The sequence below is a fragment of the Martes martes genome (genome assembly GCF_963455335.1).
Source record: "Martes martes genome assembly, chromosome: 16".
Classification (NCBI taxonomy): Eukaryota; Metazoa; Chordata; class Mammalia; order Carnivora; family Mustelidae; genus Martes; species Martes martes.
This window is the reverse complement of record NC_137904.1, coordinates 42,593,590-42,611,163: the sequence shown is the minus strand read 5'-3', so window position 1 is coordinate 42,611,163 and position 17,574 is coordinate 42,593,590. Positions and strand designations below refer to the sequence as shown.

General features: G+C 51.9%; 1 protein-coding gene across 1 annotated transcript in view; it reads left to right on the top strand.

Annotated features, from left to right (window-relative positions):
- The window catches only part of PLXDC1 (plexin domain containing 1), a 56,054-nt gene that overhangs the window by 15,878 nt on the left and 22,602 nt on the right, over positions 1 to 17,574 (top strand). The window contains exons 3-7 of the mRNA XM_080826497.1: positions 8,332 to 8,475; positions 8,768 to 8,837; positions 9,501 to 9,623; positions 10,006 to 10,124; positions 11,092 to 11,191. Coding sequence (XP_080682623.1) covers positions 8,332 to 8,475; positions 8,768 to 8,837; positions 9,501 to 9,623; positions 10,006 to 10,124; positions 11,092 to 11,191 — 556 coding nt within the window. The remainder of the gene's footprint in view (positions 1 to 8,331; positions 8,476 to 8,767; positions 8,838 to 9,500; positions 9,624 to 10,005; positions 10,125 to 11,091; positions 11,192 to 17,574) is intronic.

The following is a 17,574-nucleotide window of genomic DNA, read 5'->3' as shown; positions in this document are numbered from 1 at the left end:
TTTTGGTGGTTGTGAATATTGACACTGTGAATGTGTGTACATGTATTTGTTTGAGGACCTGTTTTCAACTATTTGGGCCATATACCTAGGAGCGAAATTGCTGAGTCAAATGGCAACTCTATGTTTAACTTTTTGAGGAACCTCCAAACTGTTTCCCACAGTAATCAAACCATTTTATGCTCCCCCAGCCATGTGTGAAGGTTTCAAACTCTCCATATCCTTGCCAACACTTGTTACTGTCTTTCTTTTTTAAAAATTAGAACATTCTAATGGATGTAAGATGCTATTCATTGTGGTTTTGATTTGTGTTTCCTGATCGACTAATAATGTTAAGCATCTTTTCCTTGTTTGTTGGCCATTTGTATATCTTCTTCAGAGAAATGTCTACTTAAGTCCGTTGCCGCTTTGCCCATTTTTAAATTGGGTTGTTTGTCTTTTTGTCTTGGGCAAATTTCTTAACCTTTCTTCATTGTCAAATGGGGATGCTATTGTCTAAATGTAATTGTAAAGATGTTCTACAGGAATCTACATTAAGGGCCTGGCACAGGGTCAGGAATGATGAACATTAGCTGACTCTGAATTAGGCTCTGGTCTAGGTGACCAATCACCTTGGTGTTCCCAGAATGCTCCTGGGTTTTGCATTGTCCCGGGAAATTCCAGTAGCAGGCAAATTAGGACACTGGTCACCCAACTGTGGTCCCAGGTATGGCAGATACTAGGTATCCTTGTCACTGATGTGCTCTAAACCTCAGATTCCTCATCTATAAAGTGGGACTGAGAATGACTCATGGAGTTGTACTAAAAATCTGATGAGGGACGCCTGGGTGGCTCAGTCAGTTAAGCGTCTGCCTTTAACTCAAGTCATGATCCCAGGCTCCTGGGATCGAGCCCTGAATCAGGTTCCCTGCTCAGCGGGAAGTCTGTTCCTCCCTCTCCCACTCCCCCTGCTTGTGTTCCCTCTCTCACTGTCCCTCTGTCAAATAAATAAAGTCTTAAAAAAATTAAAAATTAGAAATTTTAAAAAAATTAAATTAAATTAAAAAATAAATTAAAAAAAATTAAAAATTAGAAATGCAGAAACTCAAGGGCACCTGGCTGGCTCAGTCAGAGAAGCATACACTCTTGATTTTGGGGTTGTGAGTTTCAGCCCCTCGCTGGGTGTAGCGATTACTTAAAAAAAATAAAAAAGAAGAAAAGAAAATAAAAGGAAATGCAGAAACTCCAGCCCTGCCGAATCAGTATCTGATTCTCAGGTGACTTGGATACACATTAGGGTCTGAGAAGCACTGCTTTGTATCAAAAGTTTTAAAGCTTTAGAGCAGGGGAATCTATCTTGGAGATGGAAAGTACATTAATAAGTTCACCACAGGAGTATCTATGAGAGCATAAAAATTAGAAGCTACCTGAATGCCCCAACAATAAGGAAATAGTTAAGAAAATTGTGGGTTTTCTTCAGAGTAGATGGCCAGGAAGCCATTACAAGTGATGGTTAAAAGACCAAGTTCAACATCAAAAACTGCTTTAGAGATCATGAAACCTGACAGAAGCAGTCCACACAACAGGATTATAACCATGTGAAGTTATATACATACGGAAAAGGCTAGAAGGAAATGTGGCCGCATGGGACCAGTTGAGGGATGGGGGAGGTCTGTGTTTGTTTTTATGTTGCCTTGTCCTGATTCTGTGTGGTGATAGGATCTATATTTATGCTCTCAAAATCCCTGGTTGGCTGATATTTCCTCCTCATGGGGAATCGTGCCGAGAGTGGATGATTCCTTCCATTTCCATGAAGTGTTGGGGGCACTGAGAAATGCTGTGTCTAGAAAGCCAGTCCCCACCCTCTTTCTGAGCCTGGTCCAACGCCCCATTTCCAGGCCCTTCCTAGGTCTACCTTATCCATCCCAACACCTCTTTACCCTGGGCCCTCGGTGTAGATGTCGCTGCTCCTTTGTCTGGCCTGGGTCCCCTCCCTTTCCAGGATAGACCTGCTTTCTGCACTCTGCGATGACAAGTTTTCTGTGTGGGTTTATTTTAACCTGAGGCTTGAATACTTCCAGAGGGCAGATGGAGAATATTATTATTACATGAGGTAAGGGAAAATACGAATAAAAGGCAATGTTATAGAAGTCCTTTCTGATTGCAGACTTCATTTTATGGCTTGACATGGAATTCACCCACCTATACCAAGAGGTGACTATTTCTTTTTTTAAATAATTTTATTTATTTATTTTTAAAAGATTTTATTTATTTATTTGACAGACAGAGATTACAAGTAGGCAGAGGCAGGGAGAGAGGGAGGAAGGGAAGCAGGCTCCCGGCCGAGCAGAGAGCCCGATGTGGGCCTCTATCCCAGGACCCTGGGATCATGACCTGAGCCGAAGGCAGAGGCTTTAACCCACTGAGCCACCCAGGCGCCCAAGGTGACTATTTCTAATACCATCTTGGAACAGAGAGGTGAAGTTCTTGCCTCAGGTTGCACAGCTAGTGGGTGACAGCCAGGACAAGAGCCAAGGTCTTTCTGCCTTTGGAGTCCAGGGGTTTAACACGCTGTCTCCTCGTGGTTGAAAATGCCTGGCATATTGGTCCAGACAGGGGGTGCCTCTAGACCAGTGCTTTTCAAACTTTATTGTGCAAAAGAATCCCCTGGGAAGCTCGTTCTTTGGACTTTGATCCCTGAGGTTTGGGGTTGGGCCTGGGATTCTGCATTTCCAAGGTGCTCTCAGGTAGATGCAGGGCTGCTGGTCCCTGGGGGCACATTTTGAGATGCAGGGATCTGGAGAACATCCCTATGGGTCTTGTAAGGCTTCGTGGGATGGTGGAGTCAGAGAATGGGATGCCGCCTCCCCCAGCAATCCCATCAGCACCTCCTGGGTTGGACCCAGCCGCCTGGAGCACCGTCCTGACAAGCCTGGCTGGCCAGACCTCTCCAGCAGGCCCTGCAGGGTGCCCTTGGTGGCCTGCCCCAGCATTTTCACCTGCCAGTTGGCTGGCAGTTGACGGGCCGATGGTGACAGCTTAGCCGGAGCTCCTGTCCAGAAACGTCTTGAGCTCAGCCAAGGCAAATGCCGCCCCGCTGTCAGCAATGAAGTGCCTGGCGGGCTCCAGGCATGAATAATTGAGGCAGAAGAGACACTGTAACAGCAGACAATCGGGATGGGGCTGGGGCTGGTTTGGAGGAGGCAGCCTCCACAAGCAAAACCTTTCTTGGAAAGGTCCAACAAAATCATCGTAATAGCTCCTATTTAGCGAACACCGACTGTGGACCGGGCACTGGGCTGAGAGTGTACGTGGATAGGTTTTGTCTAATCCTTTCAAGAACTCTGCGTGCGAGATTACTGAGGAAGGATTCAAGCTGAGAGGAGAGTGAAAACTGGAGCCAGGTTTTGAATTTAGGTCTGTCTGACTCTGCAGCCCTGGCACCTGACCCTAGAGCAGTGGTTTTCAAAGTGCACTCCATGGAACCCTAAGGGTTCACAGAGGCACTTCCCTCCACTGGCTGTCGTGGAATGGAGGGTGGTGGAAGAGGAAGTAACCCAGCAGGCTGGGCTCCAGGCCCTTCTTTCCTTCCCCCAGAATGGCCAAACTTTGATATGATTTATGTACTGAGCTTCCATGGAAGGTTAATTGGAAGAAAAGATTTCATGACCAAAAAGGTTTGAAATCCATGGCATACTGCCTTCCAGAACGAACGGGGATTACTGACCAGAGCTTCTTTGCACGGATTTCAAGGGAACACAATTCCCTTTGGTGGACTTGCCAAGGAGTCTGGCTCAGGCTGTGCCCCCTGACCCTCTGTGCTGTGAGGCCACCCTGTCACAGCTTCTGGCCTCCAGGCCACAGGCTGCCCTCAGGGGGAACGGGACTGCCCCATGGACTGCAGGTCCAACACCAACACACTGACAGGCCTGAACTGGGTAAATTCCTGGGACAAGTTCACCGTCAGGCACAGCCTCTAAATCCTTTTAGGAAATGCGTGTGTATGGATGACAGCGAGGAAGCCCTCGGATTGACCGGCCTGAGGAGGCCTCTCAAGACCTTCCTTGTATTAATTAGGATGCAGATTCAGCTATTGTAACAAATGCCCAACTCATGAGGGGCTTTGGCATGAGTTTATTCTTCTCCCACGTGTAATAGTGTGAGTGTAAGGAAGTGGGAGATGAGGTACTGTCTCCATGGTGTTGGGGACCCAGCTTCCCTCCATCTTGCTGCTCTCGCTTCTGCAACATGTGCCTTCTCTGCTGTGGTCCAAGATGGCTGCCCATTCCTACTGAGGACGATTGTCCTGCTGGTCTTCCATTGGCCAGGCATAGTCACATAGCCCCACTGAGCTGTAAGGACGGCTGGCACACGTAGTCTTAGCTGGGTGGCCACGTGCCTAATGGAAACTAAAGGAAGAAGGAGAGAATGGTTATGGGGAAGCACTTATCCATCTCTGTCATGAGTGGACTTCCTCTATCAAAACTGCTGGTGCCGGCGTCTGTGTGAGCAGGGGTCCGCAGTAACAAATGGGAAGTGCCCCCTAGGTTGGTGACTTTCCACATGACTCATCCCCTCCATAGTCAGTCAAGAAATCGGCAGTGGGGCGCCTGGGTGGCCCAGTCCATTAAGTGTCTGTCTTTGGCTGAGGTCATGATCCCAGGGTGCTGGAATCAAGTCCCACATTGGGCTTCCTGATCAACAGGGAGTCTGCTTCTCCCACTTCCCCTCCCTCCACTTGTGCGCTCTCTCTCTCTCTCTCTCTCTATCCTAAATAAATAAAATTTTATAAGAAGAAGCCAGTAGTGCTTGACTTCATAGAAGAAAAACATGGCAGCCTGGGTGTTGTCAGGGAAAATTCTCCCAGAAATTGCGTTTCTCACTTCTGTCTTCCCAATCAGAGTCTCACTGTCTGTGCTGGTGAAGGACTGTCTGGGCCCAGCATGAGCAGGGACAGGGGAAGATCCTCTGATCACCCCAGGAACAAGCCTCTTCTGGTTAGTGCCCTTCTGGTTCCAAGGAGCTATTTGAGCTGTGTCAGGAGGAAGGTTTACAGTGTGGAGGTAGAGACCTACCGTGGGCTCCAAGGGCCAGAGATGACAGACAGGCTGACCTCAGAGTCCAGGAGAGCAATCAGAAACCAAGGCTGCTTTCTTTCTCTCCAGGCCCACGTCAACACTAGTCTCTTTTTCACTCACTCAACATATATTTATTGAAGCCAAGTGTATGTAAAGTCTTCCTTCTCCTCTCTGTGGACAAGATGTCACACTTAGGACAGTGCCCTGATGACACAGAGGCACCCGTGTCCACCTGCTGCCAGGCGGAGCCAGGGTCTCTCTTCCTTGCTTGGAAACTGTCTCCCTCTCTAGCTTCAGTTCCTCAGGGAAGAGCTTGAGGAGTCAGGGGACTTCCGCCTGCGAGCAGGACATGCCAGCTTTGGAAGGCTTTCCACAGGCTTGGATTCTCAGAGGAGGCAGCTGGGTCCTTCACAAGGGGCTTGTGTTTCACCTGCCTTCAGTGCTGAGGGAAGATGTTGTCCTTGTCACCACCCCACATGTTCTCAGCACAACCTCGGGCCCCAGCAGCTGCAGGATCCTTGTGACTCAACTAATTCAGCAGGCAGATCCTAACACCTGCCATATGCCAGGTGCCAAGCCCTGCACTAGGGAGGTGCTGGGGTGAAAAGATGAACATGACACAGTCCCCTCAGCTCTGTGCCCCATAAAGGACCTGCACTGGTCCTTCTGATGCGGGAGACTTTATTTATTTTTTAAAGACTTTATTTATTTATTTTATTATTATTATTTATTTTGTTTGTTTTTTATTTATTTTCTAAAAATTTTATTTATTTATTTGACAGACAGAGATCACAAGTAGGTAGAGAGGCAGGCAGAGAGGGAGGGGAAAGCAGGCCTCCCGCTGAGCAGAGAGCCTGATGCGGGGCTCGATCCCAGGACCCCGAGATCATGACCTGAGCCAAAGGCAGAGGCCCAACCCACTGAGCCACCCAGGTGCCCCTTATTTATTTATTTTAGAGAGAGAGAGGCAGAGGCAGAGGGAGAAGCAGACTCCCCGCCGACAGGGAGCCTGATGCAGGGCTCCATCCCAGGACCCCTGAGCTTAACTGTTAAGGCAGACGCTTAACTGACTGAGCCACCCAGGCACCCCTGACGTGAGAGAGTTTAACCAATGACTGAAAAGCAGCCCATGTCACCTTCCAGTGGGGACAGTTACTTAAACATCCGAGAAACAACGGACAGAGGAAAAGTCTTTGCCTTTGAACGAGACTGACCTGGTTTCAGATGGGGCCCAGGAGACGCGTCCCCGTCACCCCACCCTTTGCCGTCTTAGCTGAGGCAGCAGACACACAAGTTAGCATCTGTTTGGGGTTTCCGACCCATGGCAGAGTGTGGCTTCTGCCTGGGGGGGGCCTCATTTCTGACGCTTGGAGGTTTGGCAGAAGTTCTCACCGTGTGAGTCCCTGGAAGCAGGTGATAGAAACCAGACCCTTCTCCAAGCCTCCAAGCAGCCGTTTTTCAACACGGGTCTGCTCCAGTTCCTACGTGGGAGCTGCATTTGGTTGACTCCCACCCTACCTGCCCAGGTCTGTTCTCTGTCGGCTGTTGTCCTGCTTTGCTTGGTAACACGATCCCATTCCGGTCACCAGCATGCGTGTGGTAGCTGTGGCACGGGGGGGGGCCAGGCCCCCGATGGCTGTGCCCTGCGACCGTTCATTCTTCGGCAAATCCTCCAGTTGAGCACATCCCCTGTGCCTCACCCCCATCGATAAAGGCAACCCTTGCCTGTGGGAATGTCTGGTCTTAGAGGAGAGGACCGTGGGAGCCCCAGAAGGCTTGTGAGCAGAGTGATGGGGCCTCGCACGTGCCTTAGATTTGTCTGACAGCCGCGCGGAGGGCCGGTGGAGGGCTGCGGGGATCAGAAGGCTGGAGGGGAGGCCCCCCTCCCCTGCCACACCATGCTTCTGCTCATCTTCCCCCCAACTCTGCCCTGACCCCAGGTCCCCAGAGCGTGTCACTTGTCAGAAGAGCAGAGCCTGCCTCTTGGCGGCTGGAGAGGACAGGCATCCCCTGTCCCTGCTCATGCTGGGCCCAGGGCAAGGGCCGGCTGGGCAGCTGGCAGGTTGGCAGGGAGAACATGGTCTGTCTGCTCTGCTGTGTCTGCAGCCGCGGCGCTGGACAGCCTGATTAATGACCCGCCGCGTCCAGGGCTCCTCACGGGTCAGCAGCCCCATCTCCTCAGCCGCAGCCAAGTGCACCAGCCGGCTCTGCCTCCTTCTCCCTGTGGCTGGCACTCCTAGATGGGTTGAAATGCTACAACATCGCCCCCTACCCGGGCTCTGCCACCCTTTCTGATAACTGTTTCCTGCCCTCTTTTAAATCCTGTCCCTAAATGCTTCTGTGCAGGAGAGACTTTACAGAACTAACTCCCAGCTGGCTGTATTCTGGCTTGTTCTTTATCTGCATTGGGCTCATGGTAGAGGTTAGAATTGTCTCAGAGGAACCACAGCTGCTTCTCTCGGCTTTCTCAGCCCTCTGGTGACTGTCATGTGGGCCCCGATTTCTCCCTCTGCTCAAGGGTTTGTGTCTGTGTGTCCTACTTGCCTAAGGCCTACCTCCTCCATCAGACTAGCAGCTCCGCAAGATCAAGAGTCTGCCTCCATCTTTTTTTTTAAATTTATCTATTGATTTTTTTTCTGAGGGGATGGGGAGGGGCAGAAGGAGAAGGAGAGATGCTCCATGCCCAGAGGAGCCCAACGCGGGGCTTGAACTTGAGATCACTGAGATTACGGTCTGAGCCGAAACCAAGAGTTGGACTCTTAACGGACTGAGTCACTGAGGCACCTCTCTGCTTCCATCTTCAGACTGGGGGCTTCTGAGATCCACTTTTCTCTTTTCCCTGAAGCAGGGTAACCCCGGGCAGAGACTGCGTGTCCCCTTCAGTCTGGGAGCTCCCTGAAGACCATAGCTCTGTTTGGGGCTGCCCTGGCTATTTCTTGCTGATGCCCCAAACTGAGCTCTGCCCTGGACGTGCTCCATGGCCAATCAAGGGCTGCAGGGAAAGCCTCCTGGCCTGTCTGGAAATGACAGGGCTGAGCGTGGGTACAGCAGGTGTGGGTTTGGCTGGGGCCAGAGCTCCTGGGGCATGGCTGTGGGCCTGATCCTGAGCTGCTTGTCTGGGTCCAAGGGGAGCCCGGGACGTCCAGGCCGAAACCAGCCCTCGAGGCCACAGGGCTCGCACGAGGGAGGACAGTGACTTCCCGGGGAGGGCAGAGGATGGCTCCTGGCCAGCCCGACTCCTCATACCTCCTGTGGTCTCTATCTCGGGTGATGGCAGGAGGATAACCACAACTACTACGTGTCCCGTCTGTATGGCCCCAACGAGCCCCGCAGCCGGGAGCTGTGGGTGGACGTGGCCAAGGCCAACCAGAGCCAAGTGAAGGTCCACAGAATCCTCTCCAATACCCACCGGCAGGCTTCGGTGAGTAGGCCAGTTCCTGGCAGGGCTGCCTTGGGCTGGGAGGCTGGGGGCCAAAGCATTGTGCCTGGTCAGTGGGCATGGTTGTGGCCTGAGGTCCATGATCTGGGAGGTGCTTTCCAGGGAACCCTGGAGCCAGGGTGCTGCCTAGAGTTAAGGGGCCCACCCGTGGTCTTGGCGACCTGTCCTGGACATGCCTCCTCCTTGCCCTGTCCAGACAAGCATGGGGCAGTGTGGGTGCCCAGCCTCCTGGCCTACAGCTTGGCCCATGCTGATTCTCTCCCATGCCCTGCAGAGAGTGGTCTTGTCCTTTGATTTTCCTTTCTACGGGCATCCTCTGCGGCAGATCACCATAGCAACTGGAGGTAAGGCTGTGTCAGTGGGACTGGGGGAGGTTTGGAGATCTCAGCTAGAACCCAAGGGACCTACCTGGAAAGGTTCAGTGGAGACGGGGGTGTACGGATAGGCAGTGGAGGGTCCCACATTGGGCTCTCTCTTGGGATCCCAGTCTCAGGAGGGAGACAAGCATGTGTGTTGGACCACGTCCCCCAACGTTGGCTGACTTACGTGTGTGTGCACATGTGTGTATGTGTGTGTGTGTGTATGTGTGTCTGGGCCAGCTCAAGCCAGTCTGGACAATCCCTGTGGTCCCTGTGCTTCAGTCTGTGAATGAGAGAGAGGAGGAGACTTCACTGAGAGCCCGGCTCTTGGGATCAGGCTCCTTGCTGACAAGAGGAGCCTCTCTTAGATTCCTGTGCATTTTCTCAGGGACAGGGAGGGGCAGGAGTCCGTGCCTACCTGGAGGGGCAGGGAGAGCCTTCTCTGCTCTGGAGCCCTTTTGCTCTGTACACACCAGACCCAGAGCCCAGCAGGTGGGGGGGGGGGAACAGAGGTCCAAGATTCGCTTCCAAAAAAAAAAAAAAAAAAAGATTCGCTTCCAGCTCCCTCTGCACTGTCCCTTCCGCACAAGGAAGGCACCCCTCTAGGCCTTTTCTGGTGATTCCTCTGCCTTAACCGCCCTCCCCCAGGCTTCATCTTCATGGGGGACACGATCCATCGGATGCTCACAGCGACTCAGTACGTGGCACCTCTGATGGCCAACTTCAACCCCGGCTACTCTGAGAATTCGACAGTCGCTTACTTTGACAATGGTGAGACCAGATCTCAAAGTTTACAAACGCCCCCTGGCTCAGGGGCTCACTTAGTCAGCCCCTTTAGAGCAGTCCCAAGTCTAGAGAGGACAAGGGACTTGCCCACGGTCACAAAGCAAGGCAGCCACCCACCTTCCTGCATTCACTGTCCTCATCTCTAAGATGGGGATAGGACGCCTGCCACCTAGCAGGATCTGATGAGATAGGAACAGAAAAGTGCTTGGCTCTTAGCAGAGGTGACAAGCATTAGAGGCCATGATTGTCTCTTACTCTCCCTGGATTGCTCCTTGAGCACCTAGCCCCACACCACACCTGTATTGGCCCCCAAAGCTGCTGCGGGGCCCACTTCCTTGGCCAGCCGGCTCTCTCCTCTCCTCCCCAGGGACAGTCTTTATTGTTCAGTGGGACCACGTCTACCTCCAAGGCCGGGAGGACAGGGGCAGCTTCACTTTCCAGGCAGCTCTGCACCACGATGGCCGCATTGTATTTGGCTACAAAGAGGTGAGCGAGCTTAGCTGCGGAGATGGCTGGGTCTTGGAGTCTTTCATTCAGCAACTATCTGTAGAGAACCTGCAAATGTGCCAGGCGTAGGCCTTGGTGCTGGGGAGACAGTGGTTGATGAGATGGCTGGAGGCCCTGCCCTTGTAGAGCTGTAGGTCTGGTTGGGGAGATAGATGGTAATTGCAGGGACAAATGTAGAATCACCACTATGACAAGTATTCCTAAGTTAGAGGTGCCCGGTGTCAGGAGTGCCTTTCATGAGGCTTTTTTTTTCCCCTTTTCTTTTTTTTCATGAGACTTTTTACCTCAGCAGAGGTCAGGGGAGGCTTCCCTGAGGAACAGAGTTGAAATCTGCAGGAAGCAAAGGAATTCCTTAACAGGAAGCCAAGAGGAGAGGGAAAAACACATTCAAAGTTCCTGTGGCAGAACAGGGCATGGCTGGTACAAAGCCTTGGAAGAAAGCAAGGCTGGAGGGGAGAAAGTAGGAGACAAGCAAGGGCAGGGGAACACCCAGGTCACTCTGGCTTCAGAGTGGACAACAGATTGTTGGTGGCTCAGAGGGAAGGCTGCGGGATGGTTTCAGAGAGAGATGTCAGCTTGGAGTAGGTGGCATGAGATGGAGAGAACTAGACACATCTAAGAGCCAGAGGGCAGGTGAATTAATAGGATTTGGAGATGTGTTCGATGGAGGAGGGCTGAGATGGATGAAAGGGGGTGACTCCCAGGTTTCTGGCCTGCATGGAGGTGCCATCCACTAAGAGCAAAGAAAAAAAGTAATTGTGCTGGAGAAGTTGTGGGAGAGTCTTGCAATTTGGATAGGGACCCATTGGATTTGGGATGTCTTTGAGTCCTCTGAGAGGTACTGCGGAGCAGGCAGATGCATCTGGAGCTCGGAGGGGAGCTCTAGGCTGGCCCAGGGGTGTTTGGGGGGGCGGGGGTAGATGGTGCCTCTTTTCTCCTGCCACAGATCCCTATGCCTGTCCTGGAAATCAGCTCCTCCCAGCACCCTGTCAAAGCAGGCCTGTCAGATGCCTTCATGATTCTCAACCCTTCCCCGGATGTCCCAGGTGAGTCCCTAGGGATCCAGCGGAGCTCTCGGGCGGGGTGGGGGGGGGGGTTGGACTGAGCTCCAGCTGACCCAGGCTGTAGGCCGGTGGGGATGGGCAGTGGAGGGGGTGGATGGAGGACAGAGAGCCAAGCAGGAAGGAGGGAAGATGGAGCATAATGAGTTCCAACTTTTCTTCATTAAAGCAGAGGAACCATTTTTTTCCCCCAGTGAAATCTCTAGTGGGAGGTGCAGCTCTAGTTTTGGAGGGGAAGGAGAGCTACTCAATACCCCGTCCATTTAGAAAATCTCCACAGACATCAAATTAGGATTTTTGAGTCCTCACAGAACACGACCATAATGACATCCCCATCCCAGGTGATAGGAGCATCACAGGGGGCTTCAGGGGAAGGAAGCTGATCTCGGCCACGTTGTTAACTGTCCTTTGGCAAATCAGATCTCCCTAGCCTCTGTTGCTTCTTCTGTAAAATGGGGGTGTGTATAGCTGGAACGGTGCTTTTTCCTTCCTGGTCCTCTTCCAGTTCTGATATTTTGGGGGAATCATAGCTCTTTCTCTCCTGCTTCTAACCCCTGCTCCCCTATGAGGGTCTTGGATTCCCATTTCTGGGGAAGGCACGGCAGGCATGCCGGCTGCTTTTTCTAGACCCCTGGCTCCAATGCTTTTGAACCTGACCTTTTCTGTTATGCTGTGTATAAGTCCTTCTGTCTAGGGGCACCTGGGGGGCTCAGTCGGTTAAGCCTCTGACTTCAGCTCAGGTCATGATCCCAGGGCCCTGAGATCGAGCCCTGTGTTGGATTCCCTGCTCAGTGGGGCATCTGCTTCCTCCTCTCCCTCTGCCCCTCTCCCATCCCGTGCTCTCTCTTGTTCTCAAATAAATTAATACAATCTTAAACAACAACAACAATAACAAAGTCCTTCTGTCTAACCTGCAGGGCCCCAAGCAGGAGCAGACCGGTGTCTGTTCTTCTCTATCCCTACCTGTACCTAATGGGACTGGGGATATTCTGAACTCCATGCTAGCCACGCCAGGCTGGATGAGAGGACGTGGGTGGGAGGCACCAAAGGGCTTCCCTGTAGAGAGGCAACGCACCACCACTCTGGGAACTCCAGGGATTCCGGAGGAAGTATCCTTCCTACATCTGTTGGTTGAATTCAATCAATACACATGTTCTGAGTTTCTACTCGACACTATGTCCTGGGTGCTATGGAGATACAATGAAGAGGAAGTCATGGAGGGACTCATCACCTGAGCAGAGCCTCTGTCCCTAACGGAAATCTGAGGGAAGGGACCAGGGCTCATGTCATAAGCCTTCATCCAGCACCTTCCACGTGCAAGGTTCAGTCCAGTGTGGGGGGCTCGGCTCTGGAGTTGGAAGCATGGAGTCCAAACTCCCCACAAGCATCTGACCTCTGGCAAGTCACTTATCCTCTTAAAGTTTATTTCTTTATCTGTAGTTGGGGGTATAAGTAGTTCGTGCCTCCTAGTTACTGTGAAGGTGAACACTATGATGCACACGAAGCATTCGCTCCAGTGTCTGGTGCACTGAGTCTGTGAGTCCTGCATTAGGATATTTTCCTGTGCTGGCCCTTAGCCCACAACGCGGTATTTGATAACCCAGCAGGACATCTGGTACAGGAGCAAACAGTGCAGAAATAGGAGCATGTGATGTCCTGACACCGGTGTGTCATTGGTCAGATGCCACGCCCACAGTCGTTCACGTGACTTTTGCAGCTAGTGGGAAAACAATCCCGTGCTACAGTGGCAGTTTCCCAAACTTCACCCATGTGCACATCACCTTTGAGGTTTTTGTCATGAACATGAATGACTTTTCTGTTATTATGAATGTTCTTTTTTTTTTTTTTTAAGATTTTATTTACTTATTTGTCAGTGGCGGGGGAGGAAGCGCAACCAGGGGGAGTGGGAGGCAGAGGGAGAAGCAGGCTCCTGCTGAGCAAGGAGCCCGATGTGGGGTTTAATCCCAGGACCCTGGTATCATGACCTGAGCCAAAGGCAGAAGCTTAACCCACTGAGCCATTCAGGCGTACTTATGAATGCTCTTCTCTATCCCAATCTATAAAATGATATTTTTGCATGAATAAATGTACCTGGTCTAAAACTCAAAAGACAAAATAGTTTGTATAGAAACAGTTAGGTTTCAGGGGCAATGGGGGTGGGGGAAAATTAGATTTCTCTCCCATACCTGATCCCTGTCCCTAGTTTTCCTTTCTGGAGGCAACCCCACCACCGGGTTATTTCTAGAGCTGTAAGCCTATAGGTAAGCATATGTTTGGTTATTTAACACAAATGATGGCATATGATGCCACTGTTCTACCCTTGAACGAGGTACATCCTGCCCATCATACCTTATCAACTCCCACCCCCTCCTTGTTACTGGCTACTTGACAGTCTGTCACACAAATGTTACCTTAATTTAACCAACCGCCTCCCCCGACGTAGGCTTTACAGCTGTTTCCCACTTTTGCTACAACAAATAAGGCTGCCCTGAACATTCTTGCAAGTAGCTATTTTTACTCCCCATTGTGAGTATTTCCGCAAGATAAATTCCCACGATCCGGAGCTTGCCCTGGCGGCTCTCAAGGTGCTTGCCAGGGTATAGTCATCTCTGCCGCTGACTGGGGTGGAGCTTGCAAGAGCTCTCCCATGGGTGTGGGCAGGATTCATTTCCTTGAGGAGAGCCCCCTCTGTCCCTGCCCTGTGGACCTCCCCCTAGGACAGCTCGCGTAACATGGCAGCTGGCTTCCACCAGAGCAGGTGAGCAAGACAGCCGGAGAGGGTAGGCAAGACCAAAGGGCAGTCTTTTTGTAACCTAATCCTGGAAGTGCCATCTCATCACTTTTGCCATATTCTACTGGTTAGAAGCAAGTCACTAGGTCCAGCCCACACTCAGAACAGGATTCCAAGGGCGACAGTACCGGGAGGCAGGCCGCTGGGGGCCACATTGGAGGCTGCCTGATTACCACCCTGATTATAATCCCATCCCCAGGCTCTCAGTTTTATCGTATTTGGTCAACCTCTCAGCACTGCAAGTGAAGTCTGTGTTTTGTAAATGAGGACACAGAAGCTCGTGAGGTGGCTTGCTTGTGATCACACAGCTCCGAGAGAGAACTGAAACCCAGACCTTCCTTTTTTTTTTTTTTTTGAAACCCTGGGGTCGACGTTTGAGACTTTCTAAATCTAACCCAGCCGCATTCCAGCCAGAGGGGTGAATCCTATCCTCCTCAGCTCCCCAAACACCCGCAGACTGATGTGCCGCAGATCCCAGGCGGTTTTGCGGGATGGGCGGTTCTTAGCGTCCAGGTCCTCGTGGCCTCGTGCGCGTGTGCCTTACGGAACCCCGTCTGTTTCATCGGTGCCTCTCTCACAGGGCTTTGTGGGCTGGCAGCGTCTCAGGAAATGTGTGTTGGATCCAGCTGTTGTATGAGGGTGAATTAAAGGAAGTCAGATCCCCCAGGGAGTGTCTGCATCTGAGGTTTCTCTGTGATTCTGGAATGAAAGGCTGTCTTAGAGCAAGCCAGGAGATGTGGGGAGGCGGGAAGAGGGGCAGGGGAGGAAGCACAACCCACCTGCAAAAACAGGAGGGCAGTTGCGCCTGCTCCGGGAGGCGGGGCCTCTCTGGCGTGGGAGCTGCGGGATTCCGGACTCCAGGTGCTGTTAGCTGAGCGGTCCTGTCTGCCTGCCTGCTTGCAGGCACCCGGCCCCCAGACACAGCCCCGCAGCCCCCAGCCTCTCATCTCCTTCCCTCCTCCCCCCATTCCTTCTTGTCACCGCTGGATCTGATCATGTCATTCTCTGGCCTCTTGTTGTGGCAGCATGAAGTCCAAATCCTTAGGGCGGCATTCAAGGTCCCGTGCAGCTGGCACGGCCTACCCATCAGCCACCACTCTCTGTCGGGGCATCACTGGTCTGCGTGCCCTGTTCCCCAAACGTGCCAAGGGCTGTCCACATCGCTAAGACACAGTTCTTTTTTTTTTTTTTTTAGATTTTATTTATTCATTTGAGAGAGAGAGAGAGCACAAGCAGGGGGAGAAGCAGACTCCTGGCTGAGCTGGGAGCCCGATATGAGGCCCCATCCCAGGACCTGGAGATCATGACCTGAGCCAAAGGCAGATGCCCAACCATCGGAGACACCCAGGCGTCTCTCTATGACATTGTTCTTGTTTAAAATGGCGCCCATTTCATCCCTTTTGCCACTAGGCAAAATTCTCCTCATCCATTGGTCCAGCTCTGATGTTGTCTCCTCCCCGCAGCAGAACTCCTGGTTTCCTCACGCCCCTTCTCCCCAGCGGGCCATGAGCTCCTTGGGGGGCTCACCGTGGCCCCCGCGCTTAGCTCAGTGCCCGCGGCAGGGCAAGGGCTCAACAAATGTGCAATAGCGCAGGGGTGGGAGCCGCAGGAGGGAATGGGTGCCTCAGAGACCTGGTCCTCTGCACTCTGGGGACCCCAAGTGAGAACAGGGGCCTGATGTGGTGGGGGGCGTACTTCGGTAATTAACTGCATCTCTCTTTGTCGGAGATTTTTAGCCTGGCTCTGGGCAGAGACTTTAGGAGGAATATCGAGGTGTGGGTGGGCCATATTCAGATGCCTGCCTTTTTCTGGGACAGCACCCGTGGCCTTCAATGGGTGGTTGTTGTTGTTTTTGAAGATTTTATTTATTTGACAGAGAGAGACTCAGCGAGAGAGGGAACACAAGCAGGGGCCATGGGAGAGGGAGAAGCAGGCTTCCCACTGAGCAGGGAGCCCTATGCCAGGCTCGACCCCAGGACCCTGGGATCATGACCTGAGGGCAGACGCTTACCAACTGAGCCACCCAGGTGCCCTTCATTGGGTTCCTTTTTTTTTTTTTTTTTTTAAGATTTTATTTATTTGACAGACAGAAATAAATAGGCAGAGAGGGGGTGGTGAGAAGCAGGCTCCCCACTGAGCAGGGAGCCCGATGTGGGACTCAATCCCAGGATCCCGAGATCATGACTTGAGCTGAAGGCAGAGGCTTTAACCCACTGAGCCACCCAGGTGCCCCCTTCATTGGGTTTCTAAATGGGCCACCACCTCTGCTTTGGGGAGTGATGGGTTTGATGTGGCTGAGAGGTCAGATTCCTCTGGGTCTGCTATTCGACCCACAAGTAGGGAATTAGTTTGGATTAGGCTGAGCTGCAAATAACAGTAAATCCCAGATAACTGTGGCTTCAGTGAGACGCAAATTCAGGGACAGCTCTCTGGTCCTCGGCTCCCATTGTCCAAGCCTCCCTGGGACGCCGCCACCAGAAAGGATGGTATCGCTGTCTTTGTACCCAAGCCCCTCCATGCCTGGAGTGCAATGAGAAGTGGAGGTTGGTTTCCCCACTATTCCAGAATCCCCCAGCAGTGAGCCCAGTCTGGTCTGTGAGACTGTCTCCTTCCCCAGGCTCCACTTTCCTCCCACCACGGCCTGAGAGCGGTGGGGCGGTGTGTGTGGGGGGGGTGGAATTCAGCACAGTCTCACTCTGGGATCGAGGGAAGGAGATGCTGCAAAAGCCAGAGTTTTTCTTACCATTACTTCCTTACAAAAACCGTTACGCGGGCTTTGCAGCAGAGTCTGCAGAGCACGCCTGATGCAGAGACAAGATCTATGGGCAATTAGCGGCAGCTTTCTGCAGAGGCACACAAAACATACAAGGTAGCTCATATGCTCTGTATTTGGCCACAGGGGCCCCCAGGAGTCAATAGAATTTCCTCTATTCATTTGTTTAAGAAACTCGTTCTTGGCGCACCTGGTGGCTCTGTTCGTTAAGTGGCTGCCTTCGGCTCAGGTCATGATTCCGGGGTCCTGGGATCGAGTTCCCATGGGGCTCCCTGCTCAGCAGGAAGCTTGCGTCTCCCTCTGCCGCTCCCCCTGCTTGTGCTTTCTTATCTCTGTTAAAATAAATAAATAAAACCTTAAAAAAAAAATACATGAAGAAATGAAAACTTCTAAAACTACCATCTTATATTTTTTAATCTTGTAACCACCCATTTTTGGAGTGGTTGCACTTTGTGGCAGGACTTGTCAGTCTGATTTCTTCTGGCCAATCCAACCCTTCCCCGCTGGTGTCTGGTTTTGAAACAAAATGGGACATGTAAACCTCTCTTTTGAGCCGCTAACATTTCTTGTCTGGGCAGCAGCGCTTTCCGTGTCTGGATCTTAGTATTTCTGAATCTTTGATGAGTGGAGGCAGAGATAAAAACAGAACATCTCAAACCGCCAGAAATGTGGCTTTGGGAGGCCTCTGTCTTGCTTCCGGAGGGATCTGTTGGTCGTGCAGATGGACGTCATCGTCCTTGGGCGAGCCCCAGATGTTGGCGAGATAATCCAAAAGCAAATAACTCAGGCAGGGATATTAAGAGT